The sequence below is a fragment of the Platichthys flesus genome, chromosome 10 (assembly GCF_949316205.1).
Source record: "Platichthys flesus chromosome 10, fPlaFle2.1, whole genome shotgun sequence".
In the NCBI taxonomy this organism is placed as follows: domain Eukaryota; kingdom Metazoa; phylum Chordata; class Actinopteri; order Pleuronectiformes; family Pleuronectidae; genus Platichthys; species Platichthys flesus.
The window spans coordinates 3,870,590-3,886,296 of record NC_084954.1 but is presented as its reverse complement, the minus strand read 5'-3'; the positions used below and the strand labels follow the sequence as shown (position 1 = coordinate 3,886,296).

Sequence of the window (15,707 nt, the reverse complement as noted above, 5' to 3'; positions counted from 1 at the left end):
AGCCCCCCCCCGTGCCGTTCAGCCTCCAGAGATCCACACTGACAACTCCTCTGTTTGACGTCTCCATCATTAATTCTCCCGACATTCATGAAAACAAGGAGGAGGTTTTCTGAAAAGGGATCAGAGGCTCGGAAAACAACACAACGCTGCTGTGAGCGAGCCGGCCGCTTCGGAGGCGTCTCAGCGATTAACCTGTTTGCTTATCAGCTTCCTAAATCAAATGGAGTTCACAGAGAGTCATCATTAGCAGCTAATCGCCGCGGGTGACGTGCTTCATTATCATTAGTAGTAGACGCCGATCAGAAGCCAAATAGAACTCTGCTGTGGGGAGTGTCCAGTAGAGGCAACAGGTACAAACCACACGATAGTGAACGTATCGAGAAAATTATATCACAATACACAAGACAAACACATAAACAGACACACACAAGCACGCACAAATACAAAGAAATTGAAATAGCACATTATTCCTAATATTTAATAGATTTTCGTACTCAGTTTGTTGGTTTGTTTGTTTGTTTATGAGCAAGATTACACAAAAACTACGCAACCGATTTCCACGAAAACTTGGTGAAAGGACGGAGGAAGAGCCCATTCCATTTTGGTGCGGATCCTAATAGGGGGGGCTGATCCAGGAAACATCGTGAGATATGGCGTTTCTTTTTTCTCCAGAGAATAATCGATGGATCTTGATTCAAATTCAAACAGATTTAATGACCTGATTGATTGAACTGTAAGAGACTCTTGGGCCTTGGTGATGGTATGAGCTCTACTGAGCTCTGTTGTGGTTCAGTGGAGGAAACAACACAAGTCCCACTTGTTTTCTTTACAGTGGGAAGTCTTTCACCCTCACATGTCTTTTTAAATACCTAAAGACCATAATGTTTTATGAGTTTGTGCGATCAAAACATTATTTGTGCGATTCCTTACAGATCAAAACAAAAACCCAGATGTAGGTACAGTGCCACTCTAGCTACTGCTGGTTAAACTTGGTAATTACAACCCAAACCTCAGTATTTATTGAGCCCTAATAAAGAGAGATTATGTTTCTCCATCCATAACAACAGTCACAAAGCTGAATGTAAAATCAGCTTCATCTTGAGGAGAAGACAACACTCGCACACACACACACAGAGAAACCAGATAAGAACACGCTGGTTATGGCACAAACACACAAACCTACGCACACGTGCACACAAAGACAAACGGAGGTGTTGCACGCCGACTGCACTCGCAATGCAGAAGGTTGTCGTTCGGGCAGCAAAACAATTACGATACAGAAGATTAACCAAAGGGATGTAAATGGATGGTTGGAGGAGTGTGTGTAAATGTGTGTATACGTGTGTATGCTTGTGCGTTTAGGGGTGTGTCGTCTGCGTTTAGCCGTTGTCATTATCAGCGTGTTCTCCTTCGTGCTCGGCCTAATCAGATCTGTCTCGTTACGAAAGAGTGAGTCGCTCTCCGGCTCTCGCGCTCAGACGAGGCTCTGAGTCACGGCATCGAACACGCAGCTAATGGACGCCTTCCCTCGCCACAGCTCGTTAAGACAGACTCATCACTCCACTTATCGGGGGGGGCTATTCTTGTCGCCGAGGCCGGAGGCGGCATCTGGGCCTGAGTCAGGAGCGGCGTGTGGATCGGTGGAAGGATTGGAAAATAGGTAGAGGAGGAAAAAAGAATCTGGTGGGCGACTAAGATGACTGCATGGATTAATGGAGCTAGAGAGGAAGAAAAAGAAGTAGTGGAGGAGGGAGAAAGGAGTAAATGGGGAAAGGAGTGGAGGACATGAGGGGTGGAATAAGGGGGAGAGGTATGAAAGGATGGGACGTGGATGGATTGATGCAGGTGGGGGTGGGGAGGACGATGGGAGGGGTAGAACGAGAAGGACATGAAGCACTTAGTGATGAGAGTGGATGGATGGAGAAATGTTGAGATACAAGTGCAAAAGATGGAGGGAATCTGATGAATGCAGGAAAAGAGAAATGGAAGAACAGGGGACTGACTTTATGGAGGGATACAGCCATGCACTGATTGAGGGATTGTCAGAAAGAGGAGAGCGATGAAGTTATTGGGGAAACACGAATCGAAGCTGGGAGGAATATTAAAGAAAGGATGGGATGTGGAGGGAACGGAGAGGTGGAGAGTGGCGGCAAATAGATTTATGGAGGGATAGAGAACAGGAGCGTGCGGAGATGTATGGAGGGATGATTGATGGAGAGAAAGGAGGATACAGGGATTGGTGCAGGTGTACAGGAGGGAGGGATAATGAGCCGGGAGAAGGGAGGAGAGGTTGAGTTATGGAGGACTGGTAAATGGACTTGAATTAAATAGTTCTACACATAGGCAGAAAAGTGCTACACATGTGCTACACATACACACACACACACACACACACACACACACACACACACACACACACACACACACACACACACACACACACACACACACACACACACACACACACACACACACACACACACACACACACACACACGCTGGGGCAGAACGAGGGGATAGATGAACTCTCTGCAGGAGTTTGAGGTTCAGTTTCAAGCTCAAGGAAACTTCTACAGGTGGCCAAGAGGGACCCGGGAATTGAACTAGCAACCAAACAGAAGAAGGAGTGTAAGGACTTGAGTGATTCAGGCAATTGATGGATGGATGGATGGATGGGAGGATGGAGGTGTATAAGGAGGAATGGGTGGATGGAACAAAGGAGGGATGGAAGTATGGCGAGACGTGAGGAGAGGGAGGGTGGAGAAAGAGAGAGAGAGAGAGAGAGAGAGAGAGAGAGAGAGAGAGAGAGAGAGAGAGAGAGATTGAGGCGTTGAATAATAACGGTTCGGGATCGCAGCTGAGCGGCCGCTGCACGTACACACACACAGACACACACACACACACACACACACACACACAGCATGATGACAAAGATGGATGCCTCAGCCGCCTTTATTATCTTTCAATGCGCACGCTGTGTAACGCGTCCATCATCTGGTTCTGCTGTATCCGTGTTTGTGACGGCGTGGAGTCGGAGGGAGTCAAAACGCCGGCTTCGCTCCGCACTCAATCTTCTGAGTCACCGAACGACCTGATGATTTAACTGAACGCCGGATGATTCCTCTCCAGCGTCCTCCTGAAGGTCTCTGGCGTCTGAGAACTCGTGTTTTCCGTCTCGCTGGGCTCATTAGAGCGGCCGCGTGCAGCGTTCTGACATCAGATCAATCGTTCCCTCGTTCATTCTGAGATATTAGGGTGATTACTGTAAACAAAGAGAATTAGCAGAGTCACAGCTCAGGGTTTTCATGAAATCTTCTCACGTCTAACATTTAAATCCTCAGCGACGGAACTTTAGAATTAGATTTTGTTGTTTCATAATTTTAGAAGTAGAGCTGTTGGATAACTTTGGGTTTCTGTCAATAGGTTGTGATTTTAGAAAATGTGGTTAATGCCTCAAACCTTTCATCTGCATTTTCTTGTTAGATACGCAAACATGACTCAACGAATAACTGTGACATTTTGTGAAAACGTACTTTAACATTGCAAGATGGTGTTTTTCAAATTTTCTGTTGATTTCTCAGAGAACTTCGTTGATCTTGATGAGAAAAATTGAATAACTGATATTTATGAGTTTGTGCAATTTGGTGCAGATCCAAATAAGAGATTGGGTCAGTATGTTAAATATATTAAAAAAAGATAAATACCACAATAGCACATATGTCTCTACCAAACCACTACCTCTGGTTTCTTTACTTCTTTGCTCTCCACCTCTCCGTTATCTCTGCCTCCATCTCCTCTCACCGACATTATTTTGCAACTCCGTCTTTCCTGCCTCTCCATCTTTCTCTGCTTGTGATTCGTCCAGTCCAGATACACTGGAGACACTGGAGACACTGGAGACACTGGAGACACTGGAGACGCTGTGTAGTGCAGATCAAGTGAGGACGAGCTCCTTCTACATTTTAACAGTCTGTTTATTCTGCAGACAGATCAGCCTCAGTGCCGCGTCGGCAGCAGGCAATTACAGAGCAGATCACCAACCCCTGATAATGTCATCAGACCAGGCCTCTCACACACACACACACACACATACACACACACACAGATAAAGACACTTTATTATACAGTTCACAAGTTCACGGCTCAGTCACTGTTCTTCACACACTTACTCACACACATACACACAAACAGACGCGATGGAAAATGTACAAACTACAGCTCTTGTTTTTATATTTCAGGACTATAAATATATTGTCCTTTTTACTTCGACAGTAACCGTCATTGATTCTTTTTCCGATTCAGATTTTATTCATGAAAAATAGGATGAACTCATAAAATAAGTACAATATTAAATCGTCTTTGAAGCTCGACACAAACTTTTTCCATCAAACAGTCAATTTACAAAAGTCTGTCTCCAGGAAGTCCTCCGCCTTTATAACATTAGAATATTAAAACGACTGGGAGTAGAACTGAATGCAGGGATTAAAATGTAGGGACGAATACTCACAATGTCGTACAATTACTTCATTAAAAATAGATTACACTGTTTTATCCGAAAAGCAACAACTCTGACCTCCAGTGTTAAAATACAACGGTTTATTCCATCGTCCGAAACTTTGAAAACAAAGTCACGCTTATTCCTCCATAGCACCAAACACACAAGAATCACAATCACAACGGCCACTAGGGGGCAGTCATTTGACTTTCCCGTTATTTCATATTTCATGTTAGCTGTCAATGCAATGCTAAAGGGGAGTAAAGGGAGGTGCCTCTGCCCCTCGTGACTCAATCTGATGTTTGAAGTCAGACGGTATTTGCATTGATGTAATTTGATTGGCTGTATCTGCACTTGAAAATTTGAATAACACGATTTGATTGGCTGGTACCTGTGATCCCCCCCCCCCCCATACACAGGAAGGATCCGTGTGAAACTCTCAGGATCCACTTATCATACACAGCATTAATGCCTGTGACACTTTTATCCATTTTTCCACTGAGGACTGCGAAGGAGGTAACTTTTATTTTGTCAATACTTTCATGTCTCAGCCCGTGGGCACGAGACAGCCGGAGAATGAATATTTGATCCTGTATGTTTTAAGAATTAAAAAACCATTCAACCGAGCAAGTCTTTTGTTGACTTAAAAATAATCATGTTCCAAACTGAAAGCTCCGGTTTATTCAGGATCCCAATCAGCTGATACTGTTCTTTAGGTCAACAGGGAAATAAACCCATCATTCCTTCTTTCACCTATTTACAGTGGAACACAAGTAAAGACTGTAAACGAGTGTAAACGTCATGTTTTCTGTCTATTTCTCGGATGTTTGTTTCTTCAGGTGAACCAGAAACCTTTAAGTGCTGCTGCTGGTTTCAAAAGCTGAACCTGAACTTCAGTATTTAACTCGGGCTCCAGATGAAGAGAGGCTGCTCAAAGCTTCTCATCACATCAGATCAACACTGACACCCCCCTTCACAGATACACACAATACTACAGCACAGTACACAAGATACCACAGCACAGTACACAAGATACCACAGCAAGATACCTAACCCATGTGCATCAATATTTGTAACGGAAGCCTTTTATGTAAACGTACAAGGTTATTATTGTGAAATATTAGTCCTGGAACTTTTATTTGAATGAAAATGTATATATTTTAAAATCTTTAAGATATTCCCCCACATTTTCCATACCATTTACTTTTGTTATTAATCTCTTAGGATGACACGTGAGGCTGAAGTATGAGAAGGTCATCACTGACACCAACACTAATGAGAGTCCAGGCAGAAGGCCGCCCCCCCCCACACACACACACTGTGGAGGGCCACCAGCATGGCAGGCAGCAGCGAGGCTCATCCATATCTCCACACACCTCTCAGGTACAATTACCGCTCTTCCACCTTCTCATCACAGATGGCGAGAGCGCCCCCCCCCCCCCCCTCTATAGGCGTCCTTCCCCACTTTCCCTCGCTCCCTCTCCTCCCAGCTTGAGATTCAACAGTTCAATTTAAATCCATTACACCTCAGTGCCTGACAGCGTGCGCCATGCTAACTGTAACAAGACAACAATCTCTCGGGTGTGACTCCTCTTCCACAGCGAGGCCACCGGCAGCAGGGAGACGCACTGAAGGCACGTGAGGCATTTTTCAAAATCAAAACTCTTTGTGTCGTTTAGTTATGAGTGACAGGTCCCATCCTTCAAAAGGCAAACCCCGATCCGGGACGGGCAGGGAACGCAACATAAATCACATCAGGCTGACGGAATGAGCTGTAGTTGTTTAAAAGGAGCATCACTGGGATTCAGAGCAGGGGAATGAATCTAATCCGATAACAATACGCCAACCTTCTATTGTCATTCTGCGAGCGCGCCTGCCCCTGTAGCCCGGCTATCTGCCGAGCATGACGCTGAGTAAATGTGGATAAGACTGCAGCAGCAGCGGTGACGGCTGGAGGAGCCCGACTTCACGACTCCGTCCTTGAAGAAAGAATAAAGACACAGTAAATCACAGACACGTCGTCTCGCGTACACACAAACTAGTGTACAACAAAACAGTGATCACGTCTGAGACAGTCAGCGCTGACCTCTGCTGCTCGGGGGGGGGGGTTCACACTGCATCGTCTGGATTCAAGGGAAGTTGTTGGTCTAACATTATAAGTAAAGATAATAAAAACGAAAATGTGCGAGCGTGTAATCACAATCAGGGACAATCAAAGGGGCCGTTCACACAATAACACTGCATCACTGAATTAACATTTAATTGCGTGTTGATACAATCAATGCTGCTGTGACTGTTAGCTCGGCGCTAGCAAAGGGGGGGGGGCTTCCTCTCTGGCTTGTTCTCTAACGAATAGACTCGGAAAAAACCCGGCACCTGCTTTTTTCAATCAGGACATGTTGTCACCAGAGCAGAGGCGTAGGCTGTAGTGGTTCAAAGAGAAATTTCACTGAAAACATGAAGTTTGTGTGTCTCGACATGTGAAGTGCCTCCATGGAAATTTAAATAATGCCTTTAGAACCCAATGCTGGGAGGCAGCACTAAGATCCCAAGATGGTTTGAAACCCGGCTGGCACAAAGGCCCCTAGATTTAGATTGCTTTTATATAAATGTGCTAATAAATGTGATTTTAAAACCAGCATTATTGTGTTTTTATCAAAGAACAGTGATACAATTTAGTTTGCAGCTCAAAAAACTAATTTAAGTTCATTATCTGTGTAAATTTAAGACTTTAATTTATCACTAATGCAAATGCCAACAAATTTCCTGCTGCAACTTTAAGTGTTCAATGTGAAATACACAGAAAACCACATATTTATAAACTTTGTTGGCAATGAGAACATCCATCAAAAGGAATGTGGAGAAAATAATGATTTTTGAAAAACATTTTTCATCCTTTTAAAATATTGCATCGAGAAAACAGCATAAGACGGAGCAGCCTCTGTCGGCTGATGAAATCAGGTTCTAGTTGCTCATGATGGAGTTTGTTGCATTGCAAACTGATAAAGTTCAGGCCACGGAGGAATTTCTCGTAAATTAGATACTTGAGAAGTGTTTGGATTTCTGGGACCTTCAGTCTTAAAACACACTTGCTAATACTCCCAGAAACCACCGGACAAATGAACCAGGGTTGACATAAGGATTCTTAGGGATTACATCTTTAATAACGCAGGTGCTCATCTCCTAAATGACTATATTTCAATCAGAGGAAGTGCAGTAATGTAGAAAGTGTATTAACTCTTCATTACCCCCCACGCCTCTGACATTCCTCCTCGTGACTCCAGGAAGAACCGGAGCTTTAATGAAGTCGGGGTCTGCGAATGCATGAACAACGCTGGGCTCCCATCTGAATTAAATCTATTCATCCGTGCCCGTGTGATTTCTCTTTGGTACTGAGGCGACCGAAGGACCTCTGAGTCGTGACATGGTGGCTGGTGGAGCAGGCAGGGAGGTGAACACCCATCTGCCTACATCCCTGCCCCCCCCCCCTCCCAGTTCCAGACCCAGTTCAATACGTAGGCTTCGACTGGAATGACGAAGGTAAGAGGTGAAAGAAAAGTCAGATGCTCCCAAATGAGACTTCATCCCGATCTCAGGGTGAAGGAATCCTGCAGGTGAAAGAGTCCTCGGGGGGGTATTCTATGATTACACAATCATCTTGACTTAATCCATTACTCGCAAGGGGAATAATATCAGTGTCCCACACCGTTCTATTTTGCAAAGTCTCTTGACATAAAGGTGATCCCTCTAAGATTTCAATATTAATTGTGTCATCTGTATTCAAAGAGCGCCTTGATAATAAGCCAGGAACCAGCACAGAGACTTGGCTGATAACAGAGAAGGGATTTAGAGTGAAGGTAAACTTCTAACCCCCCCCCAAGGACTGACGCAAGTTCACAAGGCAGGTGTACAACAAGCAGCACGAGAGGAAGTAAGGCTTCAGAGATCGGTGCTGGGTCCCAGTGCAGGGGCCGGATCCGTCAGAGGAAGTGTTTGAAGACTGGCTGCGTCACGAGGAAGACCTGGGCTCCTTCAAAAGAGGCAAATCAGAGTAACAACGGATCTAACGATCAAGCCACTCATGTCAACTAACATTAGCAAATGACTCAAAATAACAATAACAACTTCCCTTTTGACTATTGTGTTAGTGTTCGGATTAAACAAATAAAATATCTGCTTCATGGAGCTCGTAAACCACAAAGACCGAACCGTGATGAGACGGAGGATTTCCTATTCACGTTGCTTTGAGCCGCTAGCTGGTCAGTTAGCGATTCATCCTGGAATAGTTCGGGTACAATCCACCTGTGGGATTAGTTTGTTGCTCAGGAATAGAATGACAGATTTATCGGTCACAACCTAATCATGGAATAAACCTTTTGTTTATCAAACTGTTTCTTATTCTTACAGAACGCCGGAGAACAAAGAGGCAGAGAGTTGTGGTCCGGAACTTCACTAAACTGAGAGTCCCCTTATATTTACTGCATATGAGAGTCTTTTCATATTGTCAGAGGAGTCAGGCACACACTTCCTGAACTCAGCGTTGCCATGTCCCTGAATCTCCTGCCAGCAGGGGGCGAGGTCACTGCCTCCGCGGCGACAGCTGTTCCCCATCGCTCACTCAACGAGGTCCCGCTGCTTCCGCCTGAAACAAGGGCAGAGCTGGACGAGCCTCTGGGAGCCCGATGGTAGAAGAGCCAGGAGACAGGTAGCAGCAGATCAGTGGTGTCATTAGCTGAGGTGATAATGGATTTGGCTTTGTGGGAGGTTTCACTGCGTAATGATGCATGTGATGGCCCACGCCCTCCTTTCATGACATATTGGACCTACACCGGATCTAATTGAACTTATCCCGATGTTCAACGTGTCACTTCCTGTGTGTCCTTGAGAGGATCCCAGCAGCTCGTTCTCCTCATGCTGTGGGAACTACTCTGCCTCCTCCGGGACGCGGTGGAACAGATGTGTCCTCACACGCTGCGAGTGCTGTGGGAGGTTCCGTTGGACAATCGAGTACACAGCAGCATAATCCATCCCACACACACACACCTGTGCAGCACAAATTATATTTTTCTTCTAATCTGAGTGAGTTTAATATGAAAACACAACAGAGGACGGAGCATGAAGGCATTTTTTTTTTTAAATCCTTGGCAGCAATCATCCTCTAAAACAAAACAAAAACTAAAGGAGTGAGGTCAGAATGATGCTGAGCTCTACACTGCAAAAGGTTTTGATCTGGTTCAACAATTCGTGGTGCTTTAAAAATATGATCTGACTGAGGTCAAGTTGAATAATAAGTTTCACGTTGTCTCATGAGCTGTGAAAATATAAACAATATAACCTTCTTCATTATTTTCATTATTAGGAAAATAAAATGTTCCCTTCTCTGATTTAAGACCGAATGTTTCTGTCATTGTATTGAATTCCTGAAAACATTTGCATTATATTTATAATATAGATATTTCTATAAATATATATAGTTAAGTTCTACATGATGTTTTACAGTGGATCCTTCTGGTGCACGTACTTTAGCCATGACACTGCCTCCTCTTTGGATTTTCAGTATCACAGTGAAATTGCCTGAAACCATCGGCAGCTCCACTCGGACCTCCCGGCACATCCACCGGTGCCATCTGTAACGGCTGGTGGGGGTGGCGATAAGGAAATGGAGTCTTTATCTCGGCCCAATTAGGCAGCTAATTGATTCAATACCAGTCACTTAGGTTTCCCTCCAGCTCCAGGACCGAGCACCACGGCCCTTTGAGCAGACGTGAGGTCCCATGAGCAGAGCAGCCCGAGGCCCCGGAGCCTGGACATTATAATCTGCATTGGGATCAGGGGGTTAATCTGAAGATATCGACAGGTCACTGGTTGAGCTGTAACTGGTGACTATTTCCTAAGAGTGAATTTACTCCAATAAATATATAATAACAGTAACATGTACTACACGTTTATGGATGTTGACTTTGCAGTGCCTGATGGAATGGGCTGTGTGCTTTGTCTGTGGTGATGCTGGCTGCAGTTTTCTTTCTGAAACTGTAAAAATGACTCAAACCTAAATGACTCTAAGTACAAGAGTGAAGCTGATAAGATGGAACAGCTCTCGAGACACGTGAGACACATTCAGACTTGAACTATTCCATGGATGCGAGCACATTTCCCTCCACTGCAGTTGTTGCTATTTACATTTAATGGAGTTTTCATTTCTCCACCACATCTGTGTTCTGAGGAGGAGGATTACAGATTTTGAAAGGTGATCTCCTGGATCCTTCACGGCCGACATTACTCAACTCGGGAGGTTCACATCCAACCTCCAGTGGCTGCTCCAGGTTTCATGTGGTTAGGATGGTAATCAAAGCTCAGGGGGACGGTGCTTTAATATTTAATCAGTGTTTAAAGCTGGAATGAAGCTCATACACACATGTTCATGCAGAAACTAAATCACTACACACACACAATGATGTAACATTGCTCCAAATTACATTTCTAATTATAGAAGATGAAGTTTCACCTCATCAACAGACGGAGCCGGCGACAGAGAGTTAGAAGACAGTTTTGAATTCATCTTCAGAATCACTGGTTTCTAAACTCTTCGACTTGTGACGCACACAGTTGTTGCCGTTGTTTGTGTTTGTTTGTGTTGATGAGCTGTGAAAACACTGTGGTCCATTTGTTTGTTTGTCAGCACTAATGCGCAAAAACTACCGAATGGATTTCCACAAAACTTGGTGGAATGATGGCACAGAGCCACAGAGAGATCCCATTACACATCTGGCACATCTGGATTTGTTTTATCACTTTCTTTAATATTTCACTATTGGTAATTTTCACCAATTTCCCAGGGACGTAAACTTGGATCATGACCTAAGTGTGTTTTGGGCCTTGGCTGATGCATGTACTACATAGACTCATCTTTAAAATCTGGAAGGTATCACAAATTACAGTTGCTACAGCTAAAATACACATATTAGACTGGAAACTGTTCCGGGCAGAGGAGGGTTGAGATAACAGCAACGATCAGCTGCACCTTATTTATATATATATATTTAATTTGTGGCTCAGACTCATTAAAGGCTAATCTAATATCCTGTAAATTCATTTTTGGTCAATATCCGTTTAGCTAAATCATATCTATATACTTGAGTTTACTAAATGTGAAGATATGACGCAGTTTAATGAAGACCTGATGTGAAATTAATTCTTTTTTTTTATGGTGTGGCTAATAGACGACCCCAGAGTTGATTTGATTTCAGCATTTTGCCATAATATGACTCTTTTGGAGGTTATGTGTGTGTGTCTGTGTGTCTGTGAGTGTGTGTGTGAGATGGAGAGCTTTGTGCGACCTGGCCAAGCTCAAACATATATAAAATATAGATTTCATGTTGAATATGTGCACATGGAGTTGTTTGGCATGTCTGAAACCAGAACAAAATAACATCAGTATCTTAAATGTCTCACAGTTTAAACTAGAATGACCCTCAGTACCAAACGTCCACTTAAATTCAATCAAAACAAAATGTAACGGGCTCTTCCCTGACCCATCCCACATCCTTCCACCAAGTTGTGTGGTTTTCCGTTAAGTGGTTTATTCCATATTCTTGATTAAAACAAAACAAACAACCTTAAAGGAGAGAAAACACAACCTCCTCCTTGGAAGCGTTGATTAAGACAAACACGTCTCAGCACTTAAGACGCAGCTCAGCAATCATCGAGGTGACCCTCACTGTGAGTCTGCACCGTTGTGTTGTGTTGTGTTACAGAAGAGTGGCTCAGTACCAGGCATCTCAACCAGAGGTGCTAATGGTATTGACCACTTCAGGACAGAGTAGAGAAGCTGGAGTCGGCAGTAAACAAACTCCAGAGCGACAGGTCAGGGTGACCGGGGGTCTGAGAGCTTTCATTACTCAAACACTGTCCAGAGTCGGAGCTGCCAGAGCTGAGACTCCATCAGATCTGTGTCCTGGTGCATGAGCAGATCTAGAAACGCAGAGATGACTGATGTAACAGTGAGTAATAAGTAAAAAAAAAAAGATCAGAGGATTAAAAAAAGACCCGACATTGTTTTTTTGATATGTTGCGGCTTGTTTCATCTGTGATAGAGAGATAATAACTAAAGAAAGAAAGAGTTTAGTTGCAAAGCAGCGCTGGTGGAAAGGCTGTTGGTGAAATGGATAAAAAAACAAACAAACAAAACCGCTCATGGAATATTCATCAATTCTGCTCCTGCACTCCGGCTTTAATAAGGAGCAGAACAAACCCAATCAGCTGCACATCATCTGTTATGAGCCACAATATAATCGCCACATTATATATGAAAAGTGGGAAATTATCATATCATTCACTTGGCTGCGATCCTGCAGCACCTCGTGAGAAACGTGCACAGCCCGCCTGCTTAACATCGCCTCGTGCTTTCCTCTAATTTCAAATCAAAGCCATTTCATCAGCACGAGCACATTCATAAAAGATGATCCTGCACGGGGAGACAATAGAGAAAAGCTTTTTCATTACCTCCTCATCACACGGAGATCAAACATTTATTACCTTTGATCAAACATTCATTACCTCCTGCATTTAAAAAAGAGTGCGTGGATTTATCTCCTGTTGCTCGCTGTCAACACTGTGTGCGCTTTCATTAGTGGCGCAGGTCGTGTTGTCGTCCTTCCAGGATCAGGATGATCAACAATGTGTAATCAACACACACAAGTCTGTCGACAGAGAGGTGGAGCAAAGGGGATTCTAATGAACTAATGAAACATGTGCAAAATATAGAACATTAAAGCTCCGAGCTCCTGAAAACACAAACAGATTTCTTTATTTCTTCTGTTCATGCACGACCCAAACAAATCAGCTGTTTCGATCTCTGCAGAATAAACAAGTCTTCATCTCTGCCTCCGTGTGAGCAGATCTCACTCTTCATCGACTCCCCCCCCCTCCACATGTTCTGTTCTCAACAAACCTACAGCCGGCTCGATGTGGACATTTACTGGAATATTGTTTCATTCATTGTAAAGTGAGATCGTGTTTCTCTCGTCCACTCCTTCCTGAGCAGTAAATCAAGTGTTTATCAACACTTTGCAAAGTCACTGAAGGTTTAACATCTTTAAAAACCGGCATATTGCATTGTGGGACAGTTTTCAGAAAGTATTTTACATGCACTTTTAAAGGGAGGCTATATTTTTTGAATTTGGAGAATTTGTGAGAGAACTGAAGTCTGAACTATTCTTGTATTAAACAAAATATTCAGTTGACAGTGTAGTAAAGTAGGAAGTTGACCAAGTACTTCTATCTTTTATTACTTAGGGTATATTTAACGCAGGAATTGATTTACTTTAAATTCAGTCAAAAAGTTAAGATGGTACTTTTACCCACAGTAAATGTTTGTCTATTAACTTTAATAATAAATAGAACAACAGCAGAGACATGACAAGAATATTTAGAGAATCTAGATTTTGCAAGATAATAGATTTGACATGTTGGCAACAACTTGGATTTGATTCAGGGAATTAAAGAGCAATGCTTGAGTAGTGTGTGTGTGTGTGTGTGTGTCTGTGCGCTTGAGTGTGTGTCTCTGTGTGTGGTTGTGTGTGTTTGTTAAACCTGGGCCGACACACAGAGAGAATGAGGAAACAAGCAGCCTCACAGAGGAGCGTTGGAGTGTTTGCAGTGATGCAGCCGTCACTCATCAGGACGTGCATCGTTAGCGCTCTTCATCACGACTCTCTCTCTGAGAACCCGGGGAGCCGGCACCACTCAGGCAGCGCTGCCAGACCCAATCACGCAACCATAATGAGCTGTGGTGTTCGGAGGCAGCGGCCAAGTGTTGGATTCTGCACCAGCTCGTGAGCCGCTCCACGTCCCCTGGCCCTGAGCGTGGTTAGATAACACCGCATTAGATAACGGTGCATCTGGAGAGAAGTGCCTGTTGGCTTCTTTCAGCTGACGTTACCAACAACAAGACAACACACAAAAAACTTATGATGAAAACTTGCTTTGATTTGAATTATTCTACGTCCTGCTTTTATTCCTCCCTGCACCTTGCTGAGGAAGACGCCTGAAGACAGGCTTGTCGTGCGGTGGAACGTGGTCTCTGAGTAACACAGCCCCCCCCCCCCCCTGCTGAAGAACATGTGACCTCACTCTGAACTGCACACCAGCTACTACTTAGAAAAAAAGAACTTTGTGAAGATAGATTTCCGTATAATCTGTGAAATTCGAAACTCTAATCCGACAAAAAACAAATCAATAATCTCATCGCACCCGCAGCAATTTGCGTATGTCACCCCAGCAGAAGCGTATCATATTTAAAAATAGCTAGACTGTGCATTTAGGTAGAACAAGCCTCTAAATAACAGTGGCTCCTTGCTCCTTGGAGATGCTGAGCGATAGCAGCTCCCAGACTCCCTGTTCTATTTTTATGCAGATGACGACGCCGTCAGGGGAGACTGTCATTTTGATAAGAATGATTTTTCATGGGCTTTTTTAGATGTGATATGAAAGCACGGCTGTAAGAGAGTGCTCAGGTGCATGGTGGTGTAAAAGTTGAGGGCAGCAGGGGAGGGGGGGGGGTGAGAGTTCAGCGAGAGGAAGCAGACGAAGACGAGAGGAAGACGCCTGGGGAGACATGGAGGCTCCACACAAAAACAGAGAGAGACAGAGAGAAAGAAAAGGACAGAAGACAAATAATAAAAACAAGTTGAGTACCGCACCTTTCTGCAGACTCATGTCTACCATGCGAGGCTCGGCCAGCTCCAGGAAGAAGTTCTTGTTTTTCTCATACTCCTCATCGTCAATAATTTTCACGTGAACAAGTTTGCTGCAAAAGTGGGGGGGGGGGGGGGGGGGAGAGAGAAAGGAAGGAAAGAGGACAGAGAGGGGGAAGGAGGGAGAGAGAAGAAGAGAAAAAAGGTTAATTTGCAATGGAGGGACTCAGGTAGTGCACTGTAAGTAGGATTAATAATCAGCATGGAAGAAAGGTTAGGAGGTGAAAGGTCAGCGACTCGACCCACTGACGGCCTCCAGCGAGCTCGCCGGGCCGCCACGGGGTGTCATGACACAACCGCATCCATCAGGGCGTCCCTGACACCAGTGGAACGGGGGGGTCGTAAGGCGTCGGCAGATAAAAGAACACAATGAACTAAAGACAGCAGCACGTAATCAATCAGGTTGTACAATGTGTAAAACGGACTTTTCACAAGGGCAAAAAGGTGAGTGAACGATA

General features: G+C 44.2%; 1 protein-coding gene across 2 annotated transcripts in view; it reads right to left on the bottom strand.

The window, feature by feature from the left end:
- slc8a3 (solute carrier family 8 member 3) overlaps positions 1–15,707 on the bottom strand; it is an 82,116-nt gene that overhangs the window by 11,346 nt on the left and 55,063 nt on the right. For both annotated transcript variants that reach the window (XM_062398032.1, XM_062398033.1), the window contains exon 3: positions 15,196–15,302. In XM_062398032.1, the coding sequence (XP_062254016.1) occupies positions 15,196–15,302 (107 nt within the window). The remainder of the gene's footprint in view (positions 1–15,195; positions 15,303–15,707) is intronic.